Source organism: Indicator indicator, chromosome 10 (assembly GCF_027791375.1).
Source record: "Indicator indicator isolate 239-I01 chromosome 10, UM_Iind_1.1, whole genome shotgun sequence".
Taxonomy (NCBI): Eukaryota; Metazoa; Chordata; class Aves; order Piciformes; family Indicatoridae; genus Indicator; species Indicator indicator.
In genome coordinates, this window is record NC_072019.1 from 14,224,535 (window position 1) to 14,252,524 (window position 27,990).

The 27,990-nt window shown below is 40.8% G+C and overlaps 1 protein-coding gene across 2 annotated transcripts in view; it reads right to left on the reverse strand.

The window, feature by feature from the left end:
* BRINP3 (BMP/retinoic acid inducible neural specific 3) overlaps positions 1 to 24,597 on the reverse strand; it is a 202,853-nt gene extending 178,256 nt beyond the window's left edge. Inside the window, exon 1 of one of the 2 annotated variants that reach the window (XM_054384346.1) lies at positions 24,362 to 24,597. In XM_054384346.1, coding sequence (XP_054240321.1) covers positions 24,362 to 24,597 — 236 coding nt within the window. The remainder of the gene's footprint in view (positions 1 to 24,361) is intronic. The other variant, XM_054384347.1, reaches the window with a different exon arrangement.
* Positions 24,598 to 27,990: the final 3,393 nt, after the last annotated feature.

Below are 27,990 nucleotides of genomic sequence, written 5' to 3' on the forward strand. Positions count from 1 at the left end.
GTTGCTAAGAGGTTTGTGAGATCTCTAGCATATGTGACTGGGAAAGGCCAGATGGGCAAGAAAATCTATGAGCCATGCTCAAAGGGGTCCCTCAGCTCCACGTACTCTATTTTCATCCAACGTCTGCAGTTTGGAAGGGATGCTCACTAATTGCAGTAATAGCCTCAACAGCTTTTTAATTACACACGCCAACACACCAGCACTCTTGAATATGTTTTTTCTTTCCTGTCCAAGGATACCCTGTGACCACTCCAAAACTGTCAGATGGAAATATCCATACCAGAATACTAGTAGGTGAGAAAGGAGTCCCAAAACATGGGAGAAATTCTGCATTTTATCTTATAGACATGCTGGGAGCTTCCTGACAACTTGGCTTCAGTTTCAATTTTCTTCTGGTGCCAAGTAGCATATGCTAACTGTGGCAGTGGAATGACACTTATCCCACAAGTCTGCATCAGAGATGCCATATTTAAATTCAACTGTTAGGTGAAAGTATGTTTTATAAAAACTCTAGGAAGCTGCATCCAGATGGTTGAAGAGAAGAATCTGTATCTAGGGATTTTGGTAGAAGATAAGGAGTTACAGCAGTATTACCTCTGGATTTGGGGTTATCTAGTGAGTATTCTCTTTCCTTTCAGGTAGAACTGTTTGGCATACATCATCTTGACTCTTTTGGCAGAAATACATTTGCATTAAACGTGGTTTCTTTGGGATTTTCTTTATTTCTCTCTGCATATTATCAATTTCACTTTTTTTTCCCTTTTTTTTTTATATTAATCTAATGAACTGAAGAGGAATGTTAATACTTTGATTTCTGTCTTTTGTCAGTAGAACTTTACTTCTAAATGGCACAAAGACACCCGGGGAAAGATCTTTAACTGTTGGAATTATCAGCACTGAATATTTGACATTCTGAATTAGATCATCTACTGCATTAGAGTCTGTTCCATAAAGGAAGAGAAGGCAGTCAGGGAACTGATGCTGCTTTGCAGATTTCCAAAGCAAATGTCAGTCCTGACAGCACCTAAAGCAGTTCAACAAGGCAGCAACGTTGGCACAGAGTAGCTGTCTGCAGTTTTTTTGGAAGAAATGTTTTAGAGTAGCTGAAGATATTCATGGATTTATGTTGAAGAGTTCCCTAGTCTGATGATGCCTCGCAAAAAACAGTTTCTGAACTGAGGAGAGCCCACCACAGGAAAACCTGCAGTTTCAGAGTTCACTCCAAATAAAGGAGACATCTGAACTCCAAACTTATGCTACCATGACACCATGTATTGTCCTACAAGTCTGTTTTAAAACAAACAGGTGAAGCAGGTGTGAATCAACACTATTTTCTGATGTACTTCCAGAGTAGTAACTTCCAAAATTAAGCTCCCAGTTCTGCTGGTTTTGTTTAACTGTAATGCTGCTGATGTTGTCGCTATGACTGCATGAAGCTAATAGTCCAGCTTCATGCAAAGTATCCTGCAAAATCACATCTCTTTGTACACACCTGCACACATCAGTCTATGATGAGAACAGATTTCATTGATATCACCTAATTCCAGAGAAGTCCAGAGCCTTTTTACATTGACATAACAATGCTGTAACAGTTAATAGGGAAGCAGGAGGCTCTCAAACCTTAATATGGCATTCTACAAAGGCAGGGCAGTGAAGAACTGCATTATTCAACTGTGCACATGTATACACTCAAAGAGGCAAAAGTACTTCAGAACAAGCACATCATGAAATGTAGAATAATAGAATGGTAGGGGTTGGAAGAGACCCCTGGAGATCATCAAGTCCAACCTCCTTGCCAAAGTTCAGGTCACACAGGAATGCGTCCAGAGAGATCTCAAAAATCTCTGGCGAAGGAGACTCCACAACTTCCCTGGGCATCCTGCTCCAGGACTCCAGCACCCTTACAGAAAAGAAGTTTCTCCTCATGTTGAAGTGGAACTTCCCATGTTCCAGTTTGTATCTGCTGCCCCTTGTCCTATCACAGCACACCATTGAAAAGAGCCTGGCCACTTCTTCTTGACACCCACCCTTCAGATATTTATGAACATCAATAAGATCTGCTCCCAGTCTTCTCTTCTCCAGACTAAACAGCCCCAGGTCTCTCAGCCTTTTCACATCAGACAGATGTTCCAATCCCTTCTCCATCCTTATGGCCTGCATTGAACATTCTAATATATCCCTGTTTCTTTTAAACTGGGGAGCCCAAAATTGTTCACAATACTCCAGATGTGGTCTCACTAGGGCAGAGGAGAGGGGCCGGAAACATCTCTTGAACTGCTGGCCACTCTCTTCTTAATGTACACCAGGAGACCACTGGCCTTCTTGCCCACAAGGGCACATTGCTGTCTCATGGATAACACTGTCCTCTGGGACTCCAAGTCCTTCTCCACAGAGCTGCTCTCCAGCAGGTCAACTCTTATTGGGGCGTCATTCCCAGTTCTCATTGGGAGATGTTTCCCTGCTTCCTACAGGGCAAATAAGGAGAGGCCATCAGTGAACACTGAAATAAAGATATCTCAGAAAAGCTTGACTGACCTGACCTACATCTCTGTTTCTTTGCTTTGATTACTCCCCAGCCACAGCACCTACCTCACATCTATGGAACAGCAAAGCTACAGGTTTTCATCACATTTTTTTGCAAAATTCTGGCAGGCCTCAGTTCCACTCTCCCTCAAATGATCTGAACTGCAAAATACAGTTTAAGAAAGCTCAAAACAAATCTTTTAAGATTTAATGAGCAGGGTTTCTGCCCCGAATCCAGATCAGCATGCAGGCTTAGTGTTTCAAGAGAGACGGAGGTGTGTGCTGTGACTTGTGCTGGTGTCTGGGCTCCTGCCTGGTTCCAGGGCTGAGGTTATCTGCATCCACTCACCTCTTCTCATAGGCTATTCCACTGATCTACACCAGATCAGGCTGCCTGCTGTTTTGTTTGTGGATACAGCAGAATAAGAGTGGGTTGGGGTATGCAAAGAGCAGAGGGTCAGTGTCACTCCTTCCTGCCAGCTGAGGCTTCTGCACTGATTTGTCTCAGTTAATGAGGCATGGCAGGCTGGCAGAGCACTTTGTTTATTACCCACACTGGACTCGTGAAACACATCCTGTGCAGAGCAGTGCAAGTTTCCTTCTGTCTGACAGTATCACGCAATCCACGTATTTCCCAACAATGGACATAGCTATTTAGCCATACTGGGGATTCAGCTCTCATCTAATTTACCAATCAGTATCCACACAAGGAGTAGCTCAACTCACTTTCACTCAGTATAGATCCACTTCTTAATGACAATCACACCCAACAAGTGGTTGCAGCAGAAGGAAAATGTACCCTATGGGGAAATTCTACTGTGGAACCTCCAATTAGGTTACAGGGGGGGGAAATGCTACTATTCAACAGCTCCATGTATTACTAACTCACTACAAAATTAAGTCACTGAAGTACTAGAGCAGGTCCAAAGAATGGCCACAAAACTGGTGAAGGGTCTGGAGCATAAGACCTATGAAGAGTATCTGAGGGAGCTGGGGTTGTTTAGTCTGGAGAAGAGGGAGCTGAGAGATCTCATTGCTCTCTACAACTCAGTGAAAAGAGGTTGCAGTGAGGTGGAGGTTGCTGTCCTCCCTAGTAACAAGTGACAGGACAAGAGCAAACAGCCACAAATTGTACCAGGGAAAATTTAGGTTGTATATGGGGGAACAATTTCTTCCCCCAAAGGGGTGTCATGCCCTGGAACAGACTTTCTGGGGAGATGGCTGAATCGCCATCCCTGGAGGTATTTAAAAGCCTAGACATGGTGCTGAGAGGCATGCTTTAGCAGCAGACTTAGATTAGTTAGACTAGTGGTTGAACTTGATGATCTTGAAGGTCTTTTCCAGTCCAAATGATTCTATGTTTCTATGAATCTAGCTCTGGGCACCATTTGCCAAAAACTAAAAGCTTTAAAGAACTCCCATCTGAATGCATATTGGCCAACAGGGAAAAAAAGAAAATAATTATATTGTCTTGCAGCTGCCATTATTGGGGGGGGGGGTGGGGTGGGGTGTGTTAATCCCTCTTATCCCATGTGGCAATTTCTTCTAGAGCACAGAGCAAGATGTGCATGACTTTGTTCTGCTTCTATGCTCTTGCACTGTTAATTCAGAATCCTCCCCATCACTTTGGCATTATGAGACTCTTGCCCCTAATAGTTATAAGAGAAATACTCCTTGACTTAGTCAGAACATTTGAGAAATAAACCAGTCCCTAAAAGACAGCAAGAAACCAAACACCCCATCACACAGTGGGAAGTGTTTGGGGGTTTCTTTGTTTTGTTTTGTGTTTTGGTTCATTTTTTGTTTGTTTGTTGTTGTTGTTTTTAAATAAAATAGCATCAGAGAATCATTTTGACTGGAAAAGACCTTTAAGATCATCAAGGTCAACCACTAACCCAGCACTATCAAGTTCACTGCTAAACTGTGTCCCTCAGCACTGTATCTCCACAGCTTATAAATGCCTCCAGAGATGGGGACTCCACCACTGCCGTGAGCAGCCTGTTCCAGGGCTTGACAACCCTTTCAGGGAAAAAAGTGTTCCTAATGTCGTACCTAAACCTCCTCTGGCATAACTTGAGGCCATTTCCTCTTCTCTTGTCACTTGCTACTTGGGAGAAGAGACCAACACTGACTTCACTCCAGCTTCTTCTCAGGGAGTAGTAGAGAGCAATGAGGTCTCCCCTTAGCCTCCTCTTCTCCAAACTAAACACCACCAGTTCCCTCAGCTGCACCTCACAAGACTTGTGCTCTAGAGCCTTGACCACCTTTGTAGCCCTTCTCTGGACCCACTCCAGCACCTCAATGTCCTTCTTGTAGTGAGGGGTCCTTAACTAAGGCCCAAAATCAGGGCAAAGCATAATAATCAAGCAGGCAAAGTTGACTGAATTTTCACAAACATTCAGTAATTTTTCCTTTATCCTGGAGAAAAGTCGTCAACAGATTGATCTGTGTTCTCCTGCCAGAGACCTGCTTGCTCATGGATTCATGACAGCATGAACTTCTTCACAACTGGCCAAAATGAAAAGCCAACAGGCAGTGAACACACCATGCACACAGCCACATTGTCCTGGCTAATGCAGTGGTATCAGCTGGCATGTACAGATATTTCAGTGCCAAGCCTGTTTCCCTTGTTTGTTTTCTCCTATGATCAAATTTCTTTCCTATGATCAAATTTATTTCCTGTTTACTCAGGTAGACCAACATAAACTTTGAGTTCATATCTTTCAAGAGCAATTAGTTTCTAATTCTAGCTGCTTAAATGTGGGGTATATCATTAGGAAACATAATGAATGGGAATCTTGCAGCTTTCTTCCATTTCTGACACTTCTTTCCAAATAAACCAAGTAGATCCATGTCAGTGCCATTGTTAGAAGCCCACATCAATGATTCAAAGGCTTGGTAAAGGTGGAGGGAAATGTTATCTCTTAATACCATAGCAAAACGTGGTTAACAGCAACACAAAAAGTAAGAAGTTTGAAATGTATAAAATAATGGGTTTGGGTTTAGCTGAGTGATCAAATGCCACTCACTGTCACAACAGGTGGTGAAAATGACTCAGGGCAGGATGACATAAGCCGTATAAAATGATGATGCACCAATATAGTTCACACCATGTAAAATTGCACAGTAAAAAAGAAATTTCAGCTCAATGATAGATTTTTTTTTTTGAGCTTGCCACCTATAAGTGTTTCAGCAATTCTTTTTGAAGAGCTCTTAATTCCCTCATTCCACATAAATGCCATTGTTCTGCAAACTCCTTTTGTGCTCCCTAACCTTCAAATCCATAGTACTAGGTCACCTCCTGTAGGTAACTTATATGTAAAACTCCTTTACCTCACAAAGCCACCAAGGTTTCCTCCTGACAGCCTGAACCTTTTTTCCTTTTATTTTTGTAGCCTCACACTGATATTTATTTTGTTCATCTACAAGTCTTTATCCCAGAGTTTTTGCCATCAGAATCTGAACCTACTAATCCAAACTACCAGGAATAATCGTGTTAAACACACCAACTATTTACAGGAATTCAATGTGTGCTAGACCTCTAATGACAGTGGAACTACCCCAGTTATTAACTTGAAAACTGGTGAACCATCTTCTTCAGTGCAGCTCTCTCCCTTCATAGGTACATAAATAAACAAATGTCACCCCAAGGACTAAAGTCTTTTAAAAACAAGAGGCTGTTTTGAGCACTGGGGTCTGAACTGCTAATGCTAAGCTGTATAGAAAACTTCAACAACTATTGACTGGCAAGAAAAAAATAGCACTTAACCAGCACATTTAATTGATATGGCATTAGCTTCAATGATATTTAGAGAACATCAAAGGCAGACCCAATCTGCATCGTGAGGAATGAAGCAGAATTGGAACTTGAGCAGAATGATCAAATTTAATTCAATGAGCCATAATGGTTGGGATAACAAAATATTCTATGCAGCAAGTTTACTCATCCTCTTAACTTTATTTGTGCAGCCTGAAATTGGTTCCATAGAAATGCAAAGTTTTTCAGATTGCTGAGATCTGAACCTTTATCTTTCCCTGCAGGCTATTTGTATTAATCTACTTTTCTTTGAGGCACAGAGAGCTGTTAAACTGTTAAAGCTCATTTAAAATGTGGCTATATTTCTATCAATGGGCTCAGATAGTTGAATTATAGATTTTAATTATGCTTTTTGTACTGTGGAGATGCTTACTTAGAAACAGGCCTTATAAAAGTATGCAATTAGAGAGCCTTTATTGCTGCTGATCAGTGAATTGTGTCTATATTGACAGCAAAAGATGGCTTGGTATTTAGAAGAATTTACACGGGCCACATTTTATTAGTGATTAATTTGAAACTCCAAGTCAGCTTTGTTCCTCTACCTTAATTAGTATTTTGTCATTAAATCAAAGCAGACCAAAAGAGGTGGAAATATAAACTACCTTATTCTTTAAGAGTGAGAGGCAAGAATGCTTCACACTTGAGTAGCACCCACCCTATAAAACCAGGTAAATACACACCTGGGAAATCAGAATTTATGCTTACAGGTTTCCCCACTGTACATCTGATGTGTCTGGCTGACTCTTCCAGAGTTACCATCGTGCAATATTTAATCACTTTTCACAGTGAACAAAATGCACAAAGAGAAAATCCCTCACCAGCTGAAACTGTGGCAGCTATAGGCAGGATGGCATCAAGACTGTGATGCTTTACACAGAAAAGGCAATGCCAGCTATAGCTTGTGGAGGGAACTTACCTCTGCAGACCTTTGCATGCTGCAGGATGTCTACAGCTCTGGGGCAAAAAATAGAACAAAACAGACTCATAGAATGGTTTGGATTGGAAGGGGCATTAAAGGTCATCTAGTTCAACACTTCTGCAGTGAGCAGGGACATGGACATCTGAAACTTTAGACTTCTCTCTAGTCTGAATCACCCTCTTTTAGTTTGAACCCCTTGTCCTGTCACAACAGGCCCTGCTCAAAAGTCTGCCCCAGCTTTCTTATAAAACCCTTTAAGCACTGGAAAAACCACTAGAAAAAGCCTTCTCTTCTCCAGGCTGAACAACCCCAACTCTCTCAGCTTGGCCTCACAGCAGAGGGCTTCCAGCCCTCCCATCATTGCTATAGCCTCCTCTGGCCCCACTCCAATAGGTCCTTGTCTGTGCTGTACTGAGGACTCCAGCACTGCTGGTGGGGTCTCAGCAGAGAGGTAGGAACAAGCATTGTGGCAAAATCTTAACGTAAATTCCATTTTCTTTTCAGGATATTACTGGATAGCAGGAAGGAGTGTGATACTCTGCTTTGTCAGGGTTTGAATAAAAAAAATCCTCTCATACCATCGAATCATCTTGTACCATCAAACACCCCTGACAATAGAGTGGGGAGAGATACAGAATAAAGCTAATCCTTTCACAAATATGACCAACATGACAAAATTTACACAGCAGAAATGGCATGAGTGTGTTAGAGAACACCAGAAATAGATGTTTATAATAGACAGTGGTGTTCTCTCCTGAAAATGCTAGTTTAAGCTTATCAGCATAAAAAAGAAATGCTTAAACCCAGAAACAACTACAATTTACTTGAGAGGACATGTAGTGTGTATGTGTAACATCCTATCTGCCTCCAAAAGGGTTCCAAATTCTGCACATGCATACTCACACATGTTCTCAAAGTTTTGTTTCTGTTGAGGAAAACATCGATTTTATCATTGCCTTCTGTGAAACTGGGGATTTATAATAGTATTTGCGGTGAAAATAGCAACCTGGAAAGACCTTAGAGAAAAGTAGAAGGCCTTTGGAGAAGACAATCCAGAAGAATTTAACAGCTTAGTGCCAGGCATTAAAGAGGAACATCTGTACCTGATCCATACTATCCTGTTATCACTTCATACCATTTTTGGTCCAACATAATTGGGAGTAAACTTCTTCCCTGATAGGCAAACTGCTTTCCAGTGTTTCCATTTCATATGATGATCTATTTCTATTTCCAGTGCATTATTGACAGTCCACAGAGCAATAGGATGAGGAGAGCAACTGAAATTTAAAAAGCATTGAGCAGATTTTTTTTCCTCTATATTCAGGTTAAGTTTGGAAGTGGTGTTGGAACTCTCAGTTATTGGTGTTTTAGAATTGTTCCCAGGCATTTGGGGTGGTGGTTGGGGGTGAGAAGCAAATTCTTGGCAGCCCCTGATATGGATGTGGAAATAAATTTTTGTTTACTTTGAAGTTTGAATTTAAGTTTTCAAAGAATCCTTGAAGATATGAAATTTGCATTTAATTGGTCACTGGTTTGCCATCAAGAGAGCATTTTGATGGAAAATTACTGATGGCTGAGTAACTAGTGGGGTAGCTATCACATTTAAGTTCTGCATTCAGGAGTAGCTGAAGATCTGATATGAAGTCCTTGAATACATCAGTTGTGAAGGCCACCTTCTGCTTCTGCCTGGGAGAAGTGTGACCATTGCTCATTTCACAGCATGAGAAATAAATCTCCACACTACTGTTCCAAATTCCACCATTTGTTATCAGCGATAAAAAACATCTTTCTTTATGTCAGAAAGGAGTTAAATAAATCCAAAATCCTAATCCTTTCACTGGATTAGTCTCAGCATCAAGTTCAGAGTGGACATGTTTGTACTTTTATGCATTTTCCTCTGTGTCTGCTTGTCTATTTACAATGAAGATCAACATACCATTTCATGCTAGCCTAAACCCAGAAATGTCTGCAGTCAGTCAGTGCAGAGCCTTTGCTTTAACTACAAATGGATTACTTCATCTGAGGTACTGAGCTGACTATCCCACCAGTCCAATACACAGGCAACTCCATGTCACTCTTTCATGTTGTTCCAGTGCTGTTCCAGAGATAGGGTTGGCCCTGATTCTCAGTACCTAATAACAGACAAAGGGTAAATAACTAGAGGGGCTTTGCCTAGGGCAGCTGTCATGTGAAGCCTTTCATTTCACTCCATTACGGCACTTCAGCACTGATTAAAGGGCATTAACCAAGCTCCTGTTAGAAGAATAGTTTGTTGGTTTTTTTTTTCCCAGCAAGCAGAAAAAAATAGCAGCTCTATTTGATTCTGTGTTTATAGATTCACAGAATGGTTTGGGTTGGAAGGGACCTTAACGATCATCTAGTTCCACCCCCCCTGCCATGGACAGGGACACCTCCCACTAGACCAGGTTACTCAAGGTTTCATCAAACCTGGCCTTGAACACCTCTAGAGAGAGGGCATCCACAACCTCCCTGGGAAACCTCTTCCAGTGCATCATCATCCTCACTGTCAAGGTACTTGGAAGTCTGCTCTAAGATCTCCCTGGAGCCTTCTCTTCTCCAGTCTGAAAAACCCCAACCTTCTCAGTCTGTCCCCCGTAAGGGAGGTTCTCCATCCATCTGATCATGTTCATGGCCTCCTCTGGACCTGCTCTATCAGTTCCATGTCCTTCTTATGCTTGGGGGCACCAGAACTCTACACAGTGCTCCATGTGGGGTCTCACCAGAGCACAGCAGAGGAGGAGAATCCCTTCCATCCTCCTGCTTTTCACACTGCTTTTGATCCAGCCCAGGACAAGGTTATATGTGTTATATGTCTTGAACCCCCTTCCACTGAATGTTTTACTAAGACCCAACAGGTGAGACGTTGAGTGACATATCTCATGAAAATATAAACTGAAGAGAACATGATTGAGCGATAGTTTTTAAGTGCAGAGGAAAACTGTGCATATTGTCTGATTGCCTGAATGGTGAAAACCAGGCAGTTCCTCACATTTATTCTTGGAAACATAAAATTGTGAAGCAGTTTGGGTTGAAGGAGGCTTTTAAAGATAATCTAGGTCCAACTCCCTTGCCATGGGTGGGGATGCCTTACATTAAATGAGGTTGATCAGGGCCCCACAAAACCTGAACTTGAACACTTTCAGGAATGGGGCACCCACAACTTTTCTGAGCTAGTTCCAGTGTCTTGTAAAAAAAATTTCTTCCTTGTGTCTATTATAAATCTACTCTTTTTTTACTTTGAAGCCATTGCTCCTTGTCCTGTCCCTACAAGCCTTGGTTAAGTGTGTCTCACCATCTTTCCTGTAAGTACCCTTTATGTACTGAAAAGCCACAACAGGATCTCCCTGGAGCCTTCTCTTCTCCAGGCTGAGCAACCCCAACAACCTCAGCCTTTCTGCATAGTAGAGGTGTTACAACTTCTGGTCACTTTCATGGCCCTCCTTCTGAACCAGCTCCAAGTCTCTCTCTTTCCTGTGTGCTGAGGACTTGGAAGCTGCATGGAGCACTGTAGATGGGGTGTCACCAGAGAAGAACAGAGGGACAGAACCATCCTGTTGCGTTGATGTACCACGAGCAGATAATTTAGTGAGTGTACTATGTCCCAACAGCAAAACCAAGTGTAACAGTGACAGCCTTCCAAAGAAAATAGTAACATACAACAGGGAATTTGGATGCAACAACTTTTAACAGCCATAAAGATGTTCTTCCTACACTGTCTGAGGCTCCGATGCTTCATATACTTTGTGGTCTACTTCCATGAACTGTTTTTAGCACTGTTAGAAATCTCCATGCACCACAGGTCATTAGACAATCCCTAGAGCCAAAGAATGATGAGCAAGCATTAAATCCATGTTCCATTTCTCTAATTAGAAACAAATTTATCTGGAGAGGGAAAAAATTGAGAACTGTGTATTTAAAAAAAAAATAAATAAAAATTTAAGATCAGACTACATTGCTAAGAGATTACTTGCAAGAACACAAATGTCCCAGCTCCTGAAAAAATAAGCACTTGCCACCCTCCCTAGGACAAAACAAGGCCACATCTAAAGTGTTGAATAAATACACTTTGTAATGTGACATGCTGCTCTTGGCCCTCAGTTGTCTAGGTTTCCTTTACAAGAGCAGGACATACAATGGAGATGGGATGTGGTTCTGAGATTCCTCAACCTTCTGGGATGATCTCACATCAAAACAGAGAAAAACACCTTTTTTTTTAAACCACAGATGGGAAATGCAGATTTCACAAGGGCAAAGCTACATCATAGCAGGTACACAGTTTTCAGACACAGCTGTCAACCACAAATCCATTTCATAAGGTGTAAATAGATGTCTCTCTGTTCCATCCCATCGTCTCTCTCAAAAATTCTATTCCCTGGCTCAATTCTGAGACATAGCTACCAAATTACTTAACTAAAATGGACTTTTTCCTATTGTTTCATTCCAATTACTGTGACAGAATCAGTACTTCTCAGGGAGAGGTGAATATTGACTTGTATCAGCCACACACAGGGATTTCTAGAGATTCAAACCAACCTAGAAACTGGAATCGTGTCATCAGTGAGCATGATGGTGTTGAGTTGCTGGGTGGACTTGATGATCTTGCAGGTCTTTTTCAAACTTAATGGTTCTATGATTCTGTGACACTTGGCAAATCTCACTTTGCATCAGTGTAAATACCAAATGAAGATATTTTTGTTGCTGTCAGTAATGTTATAAAGTCTTGCAAGCCCACTCATGGTTTGAGATTCTCATGTTTTAACTGTGAAGACAAGAGACATTAGAGTAATTATAAGAAGTGTGACTGTTATAGATACAACTTGTCTCCCAAGCAATATAGAGTAGGGGAGTGTAGACATTTAATAATAGAAGCGCACTTGGTTTTGTTTCATTGAACGTCCTAACTCACAAACCAAAAAGTGACGACTGTCTCTGAATTCCAACAAATTGTTATGGTTCAAATTCCTTTTAGTTATTCATATTCCATCAATCTCATTGTCTGGGAAAATGACCATGACACTCAAAAAAAACTTTTTTGAGCTGTCGGTTTGGTTTGGTTTTTTGTTTGGTTTGTCTCTCATAACAGAAGAGTTGAGTGTCAGGGGACTTAATGGATCATGCTGATACATTGAACAAAATCCCTTGATGGTTTTGGTACCAAGGGTGCACACACCAAAGTCAAGAAGAACTTCAGTGTCAGAACCAGGAAACAAGCACACATGCGTTTATACTCATCCAAGCCAAGGAGGCAGCAGCCAGAATAGACATAACCATTCCTTCTTCAGGCAAAATGCTAAATAAACAGATGGACCTTCAAAGTCAACCATATGAGAAATAGTTCTGCTAAAAGGAGGAGTGAATTTCAGAGGCAACTCAAATGAAGATATCTTTCCTATACTATTCAACTCCTGACACCAAAAAGAGTGAGAAGACAAAGGTGTCTAAGCAGGCAAGCAGTCCTTGAGGAAATAAACAATGAAATGGAGGCTGGTGAGCTTTGTGAGTGGCATATGGAAGAAGTGATCACGATCCAGCTTCTGTATTGCACTCATGTCGTTAATTATAACTTGGGCGCACAGCTTGGGCACTGAACTCAGTATTAACTCCGTGCGGATTCCTTGGGAGATATGCACAACTTGTAATGTTTTTCAAACAGGTATATTGACAGGTCTTGTCAGAGGGGTCATCATCCAAGCATGAGCACATACTGGACTCACAAGTGAAAACACAAGTGGAAAAAATCTGTGCATGAATTTCACATGACAGTGCCACACAAGGAATATGTGGAAAACATGGAGCTGAATACAGAGCTTCTGTAGCCACATATGTACATATATATTTTTTCTGTACATATGTAGAAAAACTATCCTGTCAAGACCAATTTTATTAACTGTATCCAGAATCATATGGAAAGATGGAGGAAAAACTGGAGTAAAGTCACAACAGCCCCTGTATGAAACAGAAGGTTCATCTTAATGTGTGCTACAGAGAATTGCTGCACTTCTGATTCATCAGTCAGTGTTACAGGGTTGGAAAACACTCTCAAAAGTCAAACCCCCTGCAGTGAGCAGGGACACCTCCAACTAGATCAGGCTGCCCAGGACCACATCAAGTCTGATCTTTAATGTCTCTAGGGACTGAGCCTCAACCACATCCCTGGGCAACCTGTTCCAGTATTTTACCACTCTTATTGTGAAGAATTTCTTCCTAATGTCCAGCCTAAAACTACACTGATCCATTTTCAAACCATTTCTCCTCAGCCTATCACTAAAATCCCTTCTAAACAGTCCCTCACCAGCCTTCCTGTAGGTCCCCTTCAAATATTGAAATTCAGCTCTAAGGTCAAACTGGAGCCTTCTCTTCCTCAGACTGAATATCCCCAATTCCTTCAGCAGAGGTGCTCCAGCCCTCTGATCATCTTTCTGGCCTCATCTGGACCTCACTCCAGGTGAGGTCTCATCAGAGCAGCCTACAGTAAACCTCATAAATGCGTTGTTCAGAGGCTCTTATTCAGAGAGCTGAGTGTAGAAGATGAGGTTTTCTTTCTAATAAGCAATATTCTCACTCATTCACATATATCTGTGTATACAGAAACAGACATGAAGTTAGATGTGTACAGATATATACACAGGAATGATATTTAAACATACAGGGGTTCCTATTCACAGTGACTCACTCTGAAAGTAATCACAAATATTTGGCTTCTGGAGATCAGTAAATGAACAAGCACCACAGACTAAATATTTTCCAATGCTTCTAATTTATTGAGTCTCATGGCTTGCTAACAAAAGCATCATTAGATACTTTATAAAAGAAAAACAGCAGTGAGCAGTTCTTTGTAACGAGAGACCTCGCTACAGGTCCTTAATATTTAATCAGCTGAAATTGTTGGGGGTTTTTGTTTGGTTTTTTTCATTTGTTTTGCGTGGCTAAACACGTGGAATGTAGACAAAAGTCTTTATTCTGTTTGTTAATAAGGATTATCAGATTGGCTGTGCTGTACTGTCTAGAATTTAACTTTATTTTTATAGCTTATAGCCAGCATTTTATGTACAAGAATAAAGAAGTCACTTAAATAAAAAGGCAATTGGATGTAACTGGATAAAGATTTATTGCCTTTGTTTAATTTCTAGTCATAGAGTATACTAATCAATGCTGGTGTTGTATATGAGTTCTCAGTAAAACATCCAATTCTGCTACTACTGGCCAGAATATAATTTAAAAATCCCTATTTGCTAAATTTCTACAACTGTGAGAAGCTACTTCAAAACTACTTAAAATACAAATATTTATTCTAAATTAGTTATATTTCCTCAAGTCTGAGATTCTGCTGTCTTTCAGAGTATCTGATAGAATGTCTTCTGCATCTGATATTGAATTATATTACTCATATATGTCAAAAGCTGCATATGTGTTTTTCTCTTGAGAAATTCCCTTCATTACTTGAAACCAGATGCAGTCTCTTGTCTGCATGTGAGACCTGCATGCACAGCTTCTAAACTGCTATTGGGCTTTGTGTGTGAGCTTTATATATATCAAATTGCCTGGTCAGTAAAAATATCCCCTCTTCTCCAGCTGCATAAATAAAGTAGAAATTGAGGGCGTTGGAAGATGAATTGCGATATGGAGCCATTAACGACCCCAAGAACACTATTATCCATAACAATCATATTGGGATTCTAGGCAGAATCAAGCAACAAGACATTATTCTGAAGCATTGCTTTTCCTCACAAGGGTCTCTGTTGGGATGAAACTGTAGCTACATAATAAAACCTCACAACCAGCATAATGATGAGTAAAACCTGTAGAATCAATCAGTCAGAGGTAGAAGAAAACCAAGATTGGAATTCTGAGATATTGACCATGACCTTTAGTCAATGATAGTAGAAGAAAATGACAAAAATCCTTGAGTGAGCACATTTGGTGTCCGTTGTTATTCTGCACGGCAAAGGCACAAACCCCCTTCTGCACAAAGCATTACAGGCTCCAATCAATACCACTGCTTTTCTATACAGAAAAGGGTTCTGTGATATTCAGCTTTGTTCTCTGTGTAAGATATAAGGTGCCAACCATATAGACTTCATATCTGAACAAAAAGAAAAGCCATTCTCTTTGGAGATGGCCACCCACCTAGCAGTGGTAAGGGAAAGTAACAATATAGAGGTTAAAAATGAAAGCAGGTAACTTGATTCAAGTAATAAAGCCCCACCTTTTTCTTTCAGTAACCAAAAGAAATATTGGTAATTGTTTTTCTTTTTTTTTTCCCCCCTTCATGAAAGTCATTGGCATTTGAAATCCTCTGCATCTTGAATGTCAGTGATAGTACCAGCAGGGGATATTGAAACAAAAATGAAAAAGAAGGGCAAATGAAAGAACAAAGACCAAGCTAACCAAAAATCTTCAAAGAATTAATGAAAACGACCTGATTTCATGCCCAAGATCCTGGCAGACTATCCTGCTGACTGAAGAATGATTCTATTATTAGTGTTAAACAGCTTTTATACTACTTCAGTGATTGCATGAAACCATTAAGTTACAGCCTCTATTACCCTAATTTTTTTAGGGCAAACTAAATGATTTATGAACTTAGTAACTGAAATGATGACACATCATATTCTCTAAATAAATGTTCTTTGTTCTAGGGAAACATATCAGTAGGAGATTTGATCTCATAATTATCCTTAAAATACTGGATTTTGAAAGTGGGTCTATTCTGGAAATGTATTACAGTAATGTTTACAAAAAATAAGATTTCCTCTTCTCCTTGTCATTTGAGTTTCCTTGGGATCAGTGATTAAATACATCAAACAAGCAAGAAGAAATACAAAGAGACATTGTCAAAACACAGAACTCTGCAGTGTATTAGAAAAAAAAAACACCAAAAAACCCCACAAAAAACAGAAGGCAATCTTGGCATCAATATTCTCTTTTGTTGCCAAGCTGAAACACGTTTGTGTTCTTGTCAAACTGGCTCCTGAGAACACTCCTAATCCTGCTGGCCCAGCCAGCATCATTCCCAAGTATACTTCCCAGCATGAGCGCTTGTTTCTTTCACCAAGACAACTCTATCCTTCTTTTGAAACCCAGCAGTTTAATACTGAGCCAACCAAATGGAGCGAGGGGATATGGGATAGGTCTGATCTTGGTCAGGGGTAAAACAACTTCAAGGCTTTTGAATGCTGTGGGATTAGGCTCACTGATAAATCTGGTGTTGGTCATCAAGATTTCAGCAAGATTCTGTAGGAAGCCAGCTTCTCTTATAAACACTCTCTTTCACCTGGTCCTGGTCACGCTTTACCAAGGTCTCCAAAGATGGAGTAAGGGCTGATGTGGATCAGTGTTAGCAGTGAGCATGATTTCTCATGAGGCCTTTTCCCTACAGCAGATTACTTTTCTGCTGTGCTGAGTGACACGTATACAACAGCTGAAAAGACAGGGACATTTGGGGAGTCCCTACCTCTCTCTGGTCCTTCCTGCCCACCTCTGAGCCCCTCATGTCTGTCTGCCCTATGGTAGCTCAGATTCCTTCATTATCGCCCTTGGAGATCGCACATAATCACAGAATAACAGAATGTTAGGGGATGGAAAAGGACTTAAAAAAATCAGCTCCAACTGCCCTGCCAGAGCAGGATCACATAGAGCAGGTCACACAGGAACACATACAGGTGAGTTTTGAGTGTCTCCAGAGAAGGAGACATCACAAACTCTCTGGGCAGCCTGTTCCAGGGCTCTGTCACCCTCACAGTGAGCAGGGTTTTCTTTATGTTCACATGGAATCTCCCATGCTCCAGCTTGCCCCCATTGCCCCTTGTCCATTTATCACAGCCTGTGGAGATATTCCTACCAGGAGCAGACCTGATGTTGTGGGGACCAATCTAAATACCTCTTCAGTCCTGTTCTGCATCTCTGGTACCTCTGGTATCCCTCTGACAGGTCCCTTGTCATCCCAGTGCCATTGGAGGCCATATGGTAGCCATATGAGCATCAGCAAAAGGCTGCTCCACCTTTGTGAACATCCATTCTATGTACTGGCCAGCCCCCTGAGATTACTGGTAAATTAGACTGGGCTGCAGGTATGATTCATCTGGAAGCATCTTTTAAAATGCTTTGTTGTGCACATGTAGCTTCTCAGCTTAAATTAGCTGTTCCTTTATTCCCACCTTGTCACGAGCATGTACCTTCCAGAGAATCCCTTGGATAAACAGATCAAGAAACTAATACAAGTCTGATAATAGAAATTGCTAATTGTAAAGCATCACTGCCTGATATGTCTTCAGGCACTAAAGATAAAACAAAGATGTGTTGCTCTGGAGGAGATTTGCAAGTGAAACAAAGGGCTGGAAATTAGATGATTTTGGAGAAAAGAAGTACTGCTGGACTTGGAAATATGGTCATTTAAAGCTTTTATTTCCCTCAGGTATGTTCTTATGCAAGCAGTTTCAGCAAAGTGATTTCACTTATGTCATGTCTTTGTTATGCCCTTAGCTAACTAGACTAAGAGAGGCTCATCAGGCATATCACAATCAGAAATTAAACTCATCAGTATTTTTCAGATCCAGACAGTCTTTAAAAATGTCCTACTTCTTTTTTTTTCCTTTTTTTTTTTTTTTTTTAATTAAACTGTTCTTCCACTACAGGAAACTATGGTTATTTAATTCTTCAGGACCAAAACATCACCTGTTTGAACCACAAATAGTTTTCCAGTGGAAATCTAGCAATTCACAATTCCAGAAACCCTCTTTGAGCTGCTCCACTCTGTCCCCAGCATATGAGCCACTGGATTTCAGAGGAGGACTTTGTGCATTCAGTATATAGTCTTTTGTAAACACCCTGAGAATGATGAGCCAGCTGATCACTGCACCTTTTATCCACCAGGCTCAATGGAAAATTCCCAAAAGCAAGCTGACCAGTTACAGTGCAGGATTTGAGTGGCTACTGAATGCTAGAGCACCCCATTGTAAGCACACCTCACCTTAGAACCCTTTTCCCCTATCCATAGCACTGGTAAGCTTTTGTAACTCACATCCCAGCACTGGTTTACTCTAATCATTAGAAAGGTTTTTTGAAGAGCCAGCCTGAAGATATTCACAGCCAGTTTATACCAGTTTGGTTTTATGACAGAGATGGCTTTTGGTTTAAATAGTTTGTGACACTTTAGGACATGCATTTTATCCTCCTTCAGCTCTCTGGTTCTTTTTCTTTCTTTTTTTTTTTTTTTTCCTAAACATGCCAAACATTTCTGCCTTAGAAGAAAAGCTACTTTCTCCATTCTCCTGATTTTTCACATCTGCTTCAGATTTCAAATCATTTTGTTTGAACAAAACTACATAGAATCCCTGAGGAGATTTCCTCAGGACCTCATTTGATAGCATGAATGCTTCCCTATCTCTGTAGAAATTACCTCTTCTGATACAATGTGGGTTCTTTGCATAATTTCACAATCACTCTTTCCATCCTGGTAAGCTCTCATCTCATTCTATTTGGATTTAAATCCCTTTGTCTGGGGAGCTGATTTCCATAAGAGGCACAGTGCACCCATTGTGCATTAAATAACAAATTATAAACTCGGTTTTCCTTGCCAAAATATTTACTGATATTAGCTACAGGAGCCATCTTCCATAAAATATTGACACAGCATTCCCAACACTGTAGAGGGTTTCAGCAGCCATCCAGGTGCTTTCCTGGCATTTCTCTGCTCAGATTGGGTGCAATGAATGCCACCAAATCAGTGGTGATTATTGCCTCTCCTGCAGGAGTCTATTTCCTTTGAAGGATTATAGGGAATGCCACACTGCTGCATCACTGACATAAGCAGCCCAACATTCCCGACTTATAACAAGCTTGGTTGCATAATTTACTATTCTGCAACACCTGATTAAAACATCAATACAGATATTTTTGCCTATTACAGCTCTATCCTCTAATGCTGGAAACTTCTTCTTGGGGAGCATGGCAGAGGACACAAGCAACTCGTTTGCCCTTGGATGTAGCTGAGCATGGCAAGCAGTAAAGTGAGGTTTACTTCCCCTTCTATTCTGCTCAAGTGAGGTTATATGGAGTACTGGGTCCAGTTCTGGACTCTTCAAGAGAGACAGGGAACTACTGGAGAGAGTCCAGTGGAAACTACTAAGATGCTGAGGGGGCTGGAGCATCTCTGTAAGGAGGAAAGGCTGAGAGACCTGGGCCTGTTGAGCCTGGAGAAGAGCAGCCTGAGAGGGGATCTGATCAATGCTCAGCAAGAGCCAAAGAGTCGAGGGCAAGAGAATAGAGCCAGACTCTTGTCAGTGATGCCCAGGGAAAGGATAAGGGACAATAGGCACAAACTGGAATCCAGGAGGTTCCACCTGAAGATGAGGAGAAACCTTTTTGGTGTAAGGGTGCTGGAGCCTTGGAGCAGACTGCCCAGAGATGTTGTGGAGTCTCTTTCTGTGGAGAGATTCCAAACCCTGCTAGCCATTGTGATTCTGGGCAAGCTGCTGTTGGTGACCTTGCTTTAGCAGAGGGGATGGACTGGATGATCTCCAGAGGTCCCTTCCAATACCCACCATGCTGGGATTCTGTATAGATTAAAATATAGATGACAGTAGATTTTTCTACTACTAATTTCTTGTAGTTTATCCATGGCTTGGGAGATAAGGCAAAGTGTAAATTCAAAAAATGCATTATGCTTAAGTCCAGCCCTCTCCTGCGAAACTGGGCTCTGTGCCAATCTTTAGCTTGATCTCAGCAATTTATACCATTCATGGCCAGGTGAATACTTATTTATAGCGTCCAGGGTGAGTGGATACAAAGCAGCTGATATTTGCCCCAGCAGCAGCTGGAAAAGAGAAATGCAAGCACAGAGAACATATAGCAATTAACTTGTTTGTTTTCAGCTAAAAATCGGACTCTATTCATTTTAAATGCAAGGATTAAAGAAAATAAGGCTACTGGATTTTATGGAAAGCACTTGACATATAACTTTAGGTAAAGCTGAACTTCAAAATCAGCCTGTCTCCTGCCATGTAAATGACAAGAGTAAAATAAGGAGCAAATCAAGATTCAAGTAATCTTCATTTTAATAGTCTTTTCTCTTCTTTCCAATATGTGCTTTTCCAGTTCTCTGCCCTATTATCTTGATTTTAATCATTCCATATCTTTCATGGGTCCACTGTACATGACCTTGGTCCCATTCAAACCAGTGTCAAACAATGGTGCAGAAAAAAGGACTTCAGCTCGGGCACTTTGGTATTTACAGAAATATGCATTATCTGATTTAATCAAAAGCATTTTTTTCTCTGCTTTTGAATATGAACTTGATGACAATAGGGAATGCTACTTCAAAATTAAAAAAAAAATAAATTGGGAACTTAATTATGTAGCTGAGATTTTTTTTTTTTTTACCTTATTACTCCTGAGGCTGCCAAAGGAGGAGAAGAAATTGTAGGAATCAAAATATCATTCTAGTCACTGCATAATGGTTCTGTTTGGAACACAAATGTCATACTGCAGTCTCCTGCTGCAATCTCCCCAATACATTTTTGAGTCCTGTGTGCAGTGTGTGCAACTCACAGCTGGGTTTATATTCTTTTTTATTGAGATAATTTGATTGCAGTTAATTGTTAACACTTAGTCACAGCATCGGGCAGATCACTCAGAATTACTTCTCATGGGCAGTAGAACTTGTTAGGTTTTGGCAGTCATGTTCTGTGTATGGCTTGGATGTTGTCGGTCTGAAGACATGAAGAGAGAGGCTACTTGCTGCTCTACTCCACTCTAGTGAGACCTCACCTGGAGTACTCTGTCCAGTGCTGGAGACCTCAGCATAGCGAGAATGGACCTGTTGGAGCGAGGCCAGAGGAAGCCACTGCAATGATGGAAGGGCTAGAAGCCTTCTGCTATGAGGCCAAGCTTAGAGAATTGGCGTTGTTCAGCCTGGAGAAGAGAAGGCTCCAGGGAGACCTCCCGGTGCATTTCAGTACTTAAAGGTGCAGAGACTTATTTTAGCAGGGCCTGTTGTGACAGGACAAGGAGTGATGGGTTTAAACTAAAAGAGAGAGATTTAGCCTAAAGAGAAGGAAGAGTTTTGTTTTGTTTTGTTTTGTTTTGTTTTTTTTTACTATAAGGATGGTGAAACACTGGTCCAAGTTGCCCAGAGAGGTGGTAGAAAGCCCAACCCTGGAAATATTTCAGATCAGGTTGGACTGGGCTCTGAGCAACCTGCTCTAGTTGCTGAAGTATATGACCTTTAAAAGTCCCTTCCAACCCAAACCATTCTATGATTCTATGCTTGTCACAATCCTACCAGTTCTTTTGAAGCCAGCTCCTATCCCAAAAGAGAGGCACATCTCTACCTAGTCTGCAGGTACTTACTATATTTGTGCCTCTGAGGAAAAAAAAAAAAAAGGTCTTCAGTCGTTTTTCTGACCCCAAGATCCTACAAGAAAGGATTCAAAAACGGGACACAGTCTGCTGGAGTCTCATATTACACATCTCACTCTGCTTCCTCTCCATCAATTCTGAACAGGAGTGAACGTCAAAATCAAAGGAGGTGACTTTCCACCCCATTTACTCCGTCATGTCTCAGGTGTGGGCTTTAAGGGCTGAAGTGAAGAGCAAAGGGAAAGGAGACCCCACTGCTAGCACTTTTCTTCCTTCTGAATATTTCCCATCTGAGTCAGTGCAGGCCTGTTTTCCCTTCTTTACCTCTCCATTCAAGTCAGGACTTTCTCTGGGGGATCATTTTCATTAGGCAGAAGATAGGTGAGGGAATGAAGAGACCAATTAGATTCCAGATCCTTCAGCCTGGGAAAGCTGGTAGAAAAGCAACAGGGATTAAATTTACAGTGTATGGTTCGTAACAAGGTCACCATGTTCTGCACTACTTGCTAATGGAACCATATTTTACAAGGCAACTCTGCAGTGAAGTTTGTGTTTGGAGGACTACATCATAAAATGCAGCTGTTCTTTTTTTTTTCCAGGTAGCTTGTGCCTCATGATTTCCTGTGTTGTTTCTTGAAGGGAATATGCAGAGGATATAAATATTGGTATTATCTCCCAAGGGAATCGGTGGATTCCCCTACATTGGACAGTTTTAAGACTCAGCTTGACAGGATGCTGACCCATCTCATTTCAACTCCACTATCACCTAGAAATGTTGGACCAGACGATCCTTCGGGTCCCTTCCGATCTGGCATTCTGTGATTCAGATTGCATTGGGTTGGAAGGGACCCTCAAAGGTCACCTTATCCAATCCCCCTGCAGTGAGCCCCTCCAACTAGATCAGGCTGACCATGGCCACATCAAATCTGGTCTGGAATGTCTGTCTATAATTCTCTGAAATAAACACAGGGCACACTTTTTGTAGGGTTGTGTAAATTAAAGTCAGTTGCAACCTTTGCACAAACCCAAATAAATATTAGTAATATGATTGGAGATCTATAAAACTTCACAATGTTTCTGTAACGATGGCTAAGAGGAGGAAAAAAAATCTCAAAGAGCTGATGGAAAGAGCTGAAATGAAATACAATTCCATCTTTCATGTTTTTAGCAGGATAATTTTGGTTCAGTGTTGACTAATACAGAATAATAGGAATAAAATATGCTGCCTCAGTCTCTGCATTATTGGCTTTACATTATTGGTCCTGACAGCTGGCTTTTAAAACACAGTAAATATTGGGCGATGCTGCTCTGTTAAGACAAGGCACTTCATCAAGCCTATTTCCAAATCACACTTTATTTTGAAAATGTCTTTAATTTCTGTGTATGTGGCAAAGGAACCCACTGCAAAATTGACCTGCAACAGAGTGCCCTCTACTGCATGCATTTAGGAAAGGAGAAGAAAGCAAGTTCCTTAAAAACAAAATCTTCACAGGCTGGGACCAGCAATTCTGCCACAGACCACAGACACTGAACTAAACATACTATACATGCAGGCATATATCACTCTTACCTTCTTTTAGAGCTGGATACCACTTGGGAGTAACAGTTGAAATCAGGTATGCAATTCACACAAACTGTTCCATGGGTTTGAATGAACTCAGTGTGTGTCTTTCCATACCCAAATGGTCTGTGATAACACCTTAGACAGTTATTAGGGAAGCTAAAAATCTGTCCTGAATTGCCCTGCAGCCACTCTTTGGTCTTTGCTGCCAGAAGGGATCTATAACAACACAAAGTGAAAAAGTCTCTCTGCTCAGAGATTTGTTTTCTCAGTCCTTAATCGCTCATGCCCCTTCATTTCTCCCCCTTTTTCTATCTGCCATTAGGTCACTGCTACTAGACTGAACTCTTCTTTTCATTCCCATGTCCTTGATAAACCTATTTGATGTTACTGACTTATACCTCTTGCAAATGCTAAGGAAGATATTTCACCAGTGCTGTCTCAAAGGAGTAGAAACCGACAGGTTACCAATGTATCAGGAAAGCAATTCCCCAGCAAGGCACAAATTCTCAAGCAGACCTACACTTCTGACTCCTTCCCCTGTTTTCCTCTGAGCTGGGCCTGCCAAATTTTGTGGTGGGTCAAACTTCTGCAACTTCTGTTATATTCACAGTGGCTCTTATTGCTCAGCCCCTTGGGGATGAGAAAACTGCTTCTCAAAACCTCAGTCTAAACCAACAAAGTTTTGGAGTCACTTTTGAAACCCCCTGATTTGTACAATGATGTCTGTGCTTTGCCAGTGGTATCTGTGGAGCCACAATTTCCATCTTAAAGTCTCATGAGGCACGCTGAAAGCAATTGACCTGGATCTTGCTGCATGATAAAAGGTGTTCCATGTTAGCCCTCTGCAATCAAAGGTGGTGTTTGAATACTTTGGGACATATTTATGTCACGAGGGCAGGGGAGAGGTAGGTAGCAAACAACAACGTTTTCCAAAGCAACATCATCAATCACCACAAGTTCTTTAAACAAAACAGAGAGAAGACAAACAGGCATTTCCATAGTACACAGTGCATATACGGCCTTCCATAGATTTCAGCAATGAATTTGGGGTCTATGGATATATTCCCACAGCTGATACTTTCCCTTAAGGAAACCCCTCTTGATAATTTACAACTTCTAAGGATGGTACCTCTGTAATTGCTTTCCCTTTGCTTCATACCTGTAAATCTTGTATCTTGTGCTAAATCCCTGTCGACTTCTGTCCACAAAATCTGTGTATTCCTGTGAGCGATGGAAGGGTCCCTTATCAGAGAGGAGCCAGTCGAAGGGGCTTGTGGCATGCTGATCCGAAACAGCAGCAACCGCTAAAACCCAGCAATGAAGACTCAGGGCTATCCACTCCCATAGAGCCATCAGAGAGAACAATTCAGCACCAGCACTGCATCGCCATATCATGCTTCCACTGGGGACTTAGAGCCTTCATTCTCTTAGCTTTCCCTCAACACCTAGACAAAATACACAGTCAATTAGATAAGCACACACTAGGCATCCCTTGGAAGTAGAAACAAGTTTCCTTTCTTTCAGCTTAAAGAGATAGTGGCCTCTACTTTATTACATTTTACATTAGCATAAACCCCACTAGGCTAGTTAACAGTGGAGTGTTTCAGTACTTCAGATGCTGTGAAACTAATGTCTTCATTAACATCATCAGTGATAATATTTACCATTGAAGGGAAACCTTCACAAATCATCAGGGGAGGGATTATTGGTTGTTATGTTTGTGGGTTTGTTTTGTTTTTTCAATAATGCTTGTCATTAATGAAAAACAGGCAGCAGAAGAATGATTGCCTGTTAGCATCAGTATAAAATCATTCAACATTGTCCCTGCATAAGGTCTTAGGTCAGATATTGGACAGAAAACAGGAGATTCAGAAGTCCCAGATTGCTTTCTTTTCTATGTCCTTGGGAAAGTTTCTTAATGGCTTGTCTTCACTACAAACCTAGTTAACAGGCTCTCGTTATTCTGCCCAAAATACTGGAGCTGAACAAAGAGTGATTGCATTGATCAGCAGCACTGGAGCTACCTATGCACAGTGATGAGCTCAATATGTTATTCAAGCTCCAGACACCATAATTTTGAGTACCCCTAAGAGCAGCACTTAAATTTCAGTCCAATTCAGTCCAATCCAATGGGATCAGACTAGCATTATTTAAAAGGAAGCTAAGCAATTATTTGGGTGCCCAATCAATAATCAAGTATTAACCATAGACTCATGTAGGTACTCAGTGAAGACAAGCCACAGTTTCTCTCAGTCCCATAACAGTGAAATAGGATAATAATTCTACATACTGCTCAGACTTTGTGAAAACATCTATGAAGTTGTCAGAAATACTGAAATAATAATGGTCATATAGATTACTAAACATATAGAGAAACCATCAGTTCTAGTTTTTCAGTGTACATAAACCAGCACAGAATTAATTAAAATATATTAATGCAAGAACTTTTTTTTCTTTTCTTTTTTTAGCTGATGAATTCACAGGGGAAAAAACATTTCAGACTCACATTCACTCAAGACAACACTCATCATGACATTTTTACAGTGCCCCTTGCTGTGATTTTTGTTTTTCTTGGTGAGAAACCTTTCTTTCCCATCAGTAATGTAATTTGTACTCTAAATGAGAGATGCTTCCAATAGAACGCTTCTTCAACTGCCCACTCAGTACCATCCCTCCATTAGAATGGAAATGGTGTAGCTGAATACATATGTTCTGTGTATATATTTAGGGTATTAATATTCTGAGGATATCATATCAGCTGCAGGAAGTCAACTGTTTCCAGAACAACACAGGTTTTCATATAAACCAACAGGAATTTATGGGCTGAGAATATAATAATATCTCAATACAACCAGAGAAACAGTCAAAGTTTATTGTCTTTTTAGGCACAAATGTAATTGTCTGTAATGTGATTTGGACCTGATCCTACAAACAGTAAATATGTATGTAATCTCACTGAGGAAAAAAAGACCCTGTTCATGCACTTCATGATAAGCATATGTCAAAGCCTTCAGCTGTAACCATAAACCAACCACGCAGTAGTCGATGATCATAAAACACAGGCTCTGCATTAATTTTGTAAATCCTTTAGAAATTAAGTTCCAGGAGTCTAGTAAAAACAGCTCTCTAACTTACATCCATAGAATTCCTAGATTCATAGAGTGGAAGGAACCTTGAAGATCACATAGTTCCAGCCCCCCTGCCATGGGCAGGAACACTTTCCACTAGACCAGGTTGCTCAAGACCTCACCCAGCCTGGCCTTGAGCACCTCCCTGGACAACCTGTTCCAGTGTCTCACAACCCTCACTGGAAATATTTTTTTCCCAATCTGCAGCCTGTAACTGCCCTCCTCAAGCTTCAGTCTATTTCCTCTCATCCTATTACTACAGATCCTTGTGTAAAGTCCCTTCTCAGCTTTCTTGCAGGCCCCTTTCAGGTACTTTGACTTCTACTCTCGAGCAATCACTGCCACACAAAAGCCTGCAGATCTGGGTATGCTGTGGGAAGTTTCAGTATCTTCTCCTTAGGCTGGTGCTTGCTTTCACAGGTTGAAGTCCTTATATGTGAGGTTACACCATCATGCAAGCCTCATCACATCACATGGAAAATCATGCACAGACCTGAAGTAAAACCAACAAGCAATAGATTGCTCTCCTGGCCCATAAAAGCTATGATGATTATCTAGTTGCCATTTCCTCTCAAAAATAGCTTGGTATAAATGAAGAAGATACTGCCAGTCACTTCCAGACAGGCCAGACTAGCTTTTGCATCACAACAGAGTAAAAATCCACAAATACTTCTGTTTCGCCTTACCAATCAGGGAAAAATATATCACACAGCATGCTCACTCCCCTCCATCACCTTTATCGCAGACTAGGAAGATCCTGAGCATAATTTCTTGACATTTCATGAAGATACAAAGAGCATAATGAGATTTTTAATTTTCTTGCCTACTGCTGTTATGAAATTGCTAGCTAAGACATGAAGTTCTATTTGTCCTAAATTATCTTCTCTATTGAAAACATCCTATAATGGTTTAAATTACAAGAGGTAGGAGTTTACTTTTTTGGGTGCTTATTAACACTAAAGTGTTTCAGGCCATTAAACTGTAATGATGACTAATTGAGTCCCTTTTGAATTCAAAATGATAATATTAGGATTGGAAAATTAATTACTTTGTATACGCAGCATCTTCCTTAAAAGAGGCCAAATGAGCACTTGAAAAGGAGTAGTGAAGAGCCCTGTTCTGCACTTGCCTTAAAGCTGCACCTCATGGCAGGTCATAAATTAACTGCTGGCAAAACACCTTCAGAGAATCTGTATTGTTACAGAAATAAATAATCTTCTAGTTTTAAAGATATATGAAAATATTTTCCAAAAAGGTATAAATATGCAGCCAGTCCTTAGGGAGAGTAAAATAATGGCTTCATTTCTAACAGACACTTAGCAAATTGTCTGTATTGTCCAGTCATTGTAGAACCAGTCTGTGTAGTTTTAATTCTCCTAATACCCCCTGGAGAAGTAAACTTTTACCTCAATTTAACAAACAAGGAGCTGAAGCATGAAAAGACCACAGCTAAGCTGTTGGGGTTTTAAGCTGTTAGGAGGATTTAAATGCGTGTTTCCTATCAAAAGATAATTAAAACAATTCCAGCCTAAGGAATTTTCCTAAGGTTACAGTGTGGAAAATATCTCGAATTTGAAATACTCAGATTGTCTAATGGATATAAATGCCCTGAAAACATTTTTTGGAGGACTTTTGTAGGCATGTGAGACACAAATGCTGT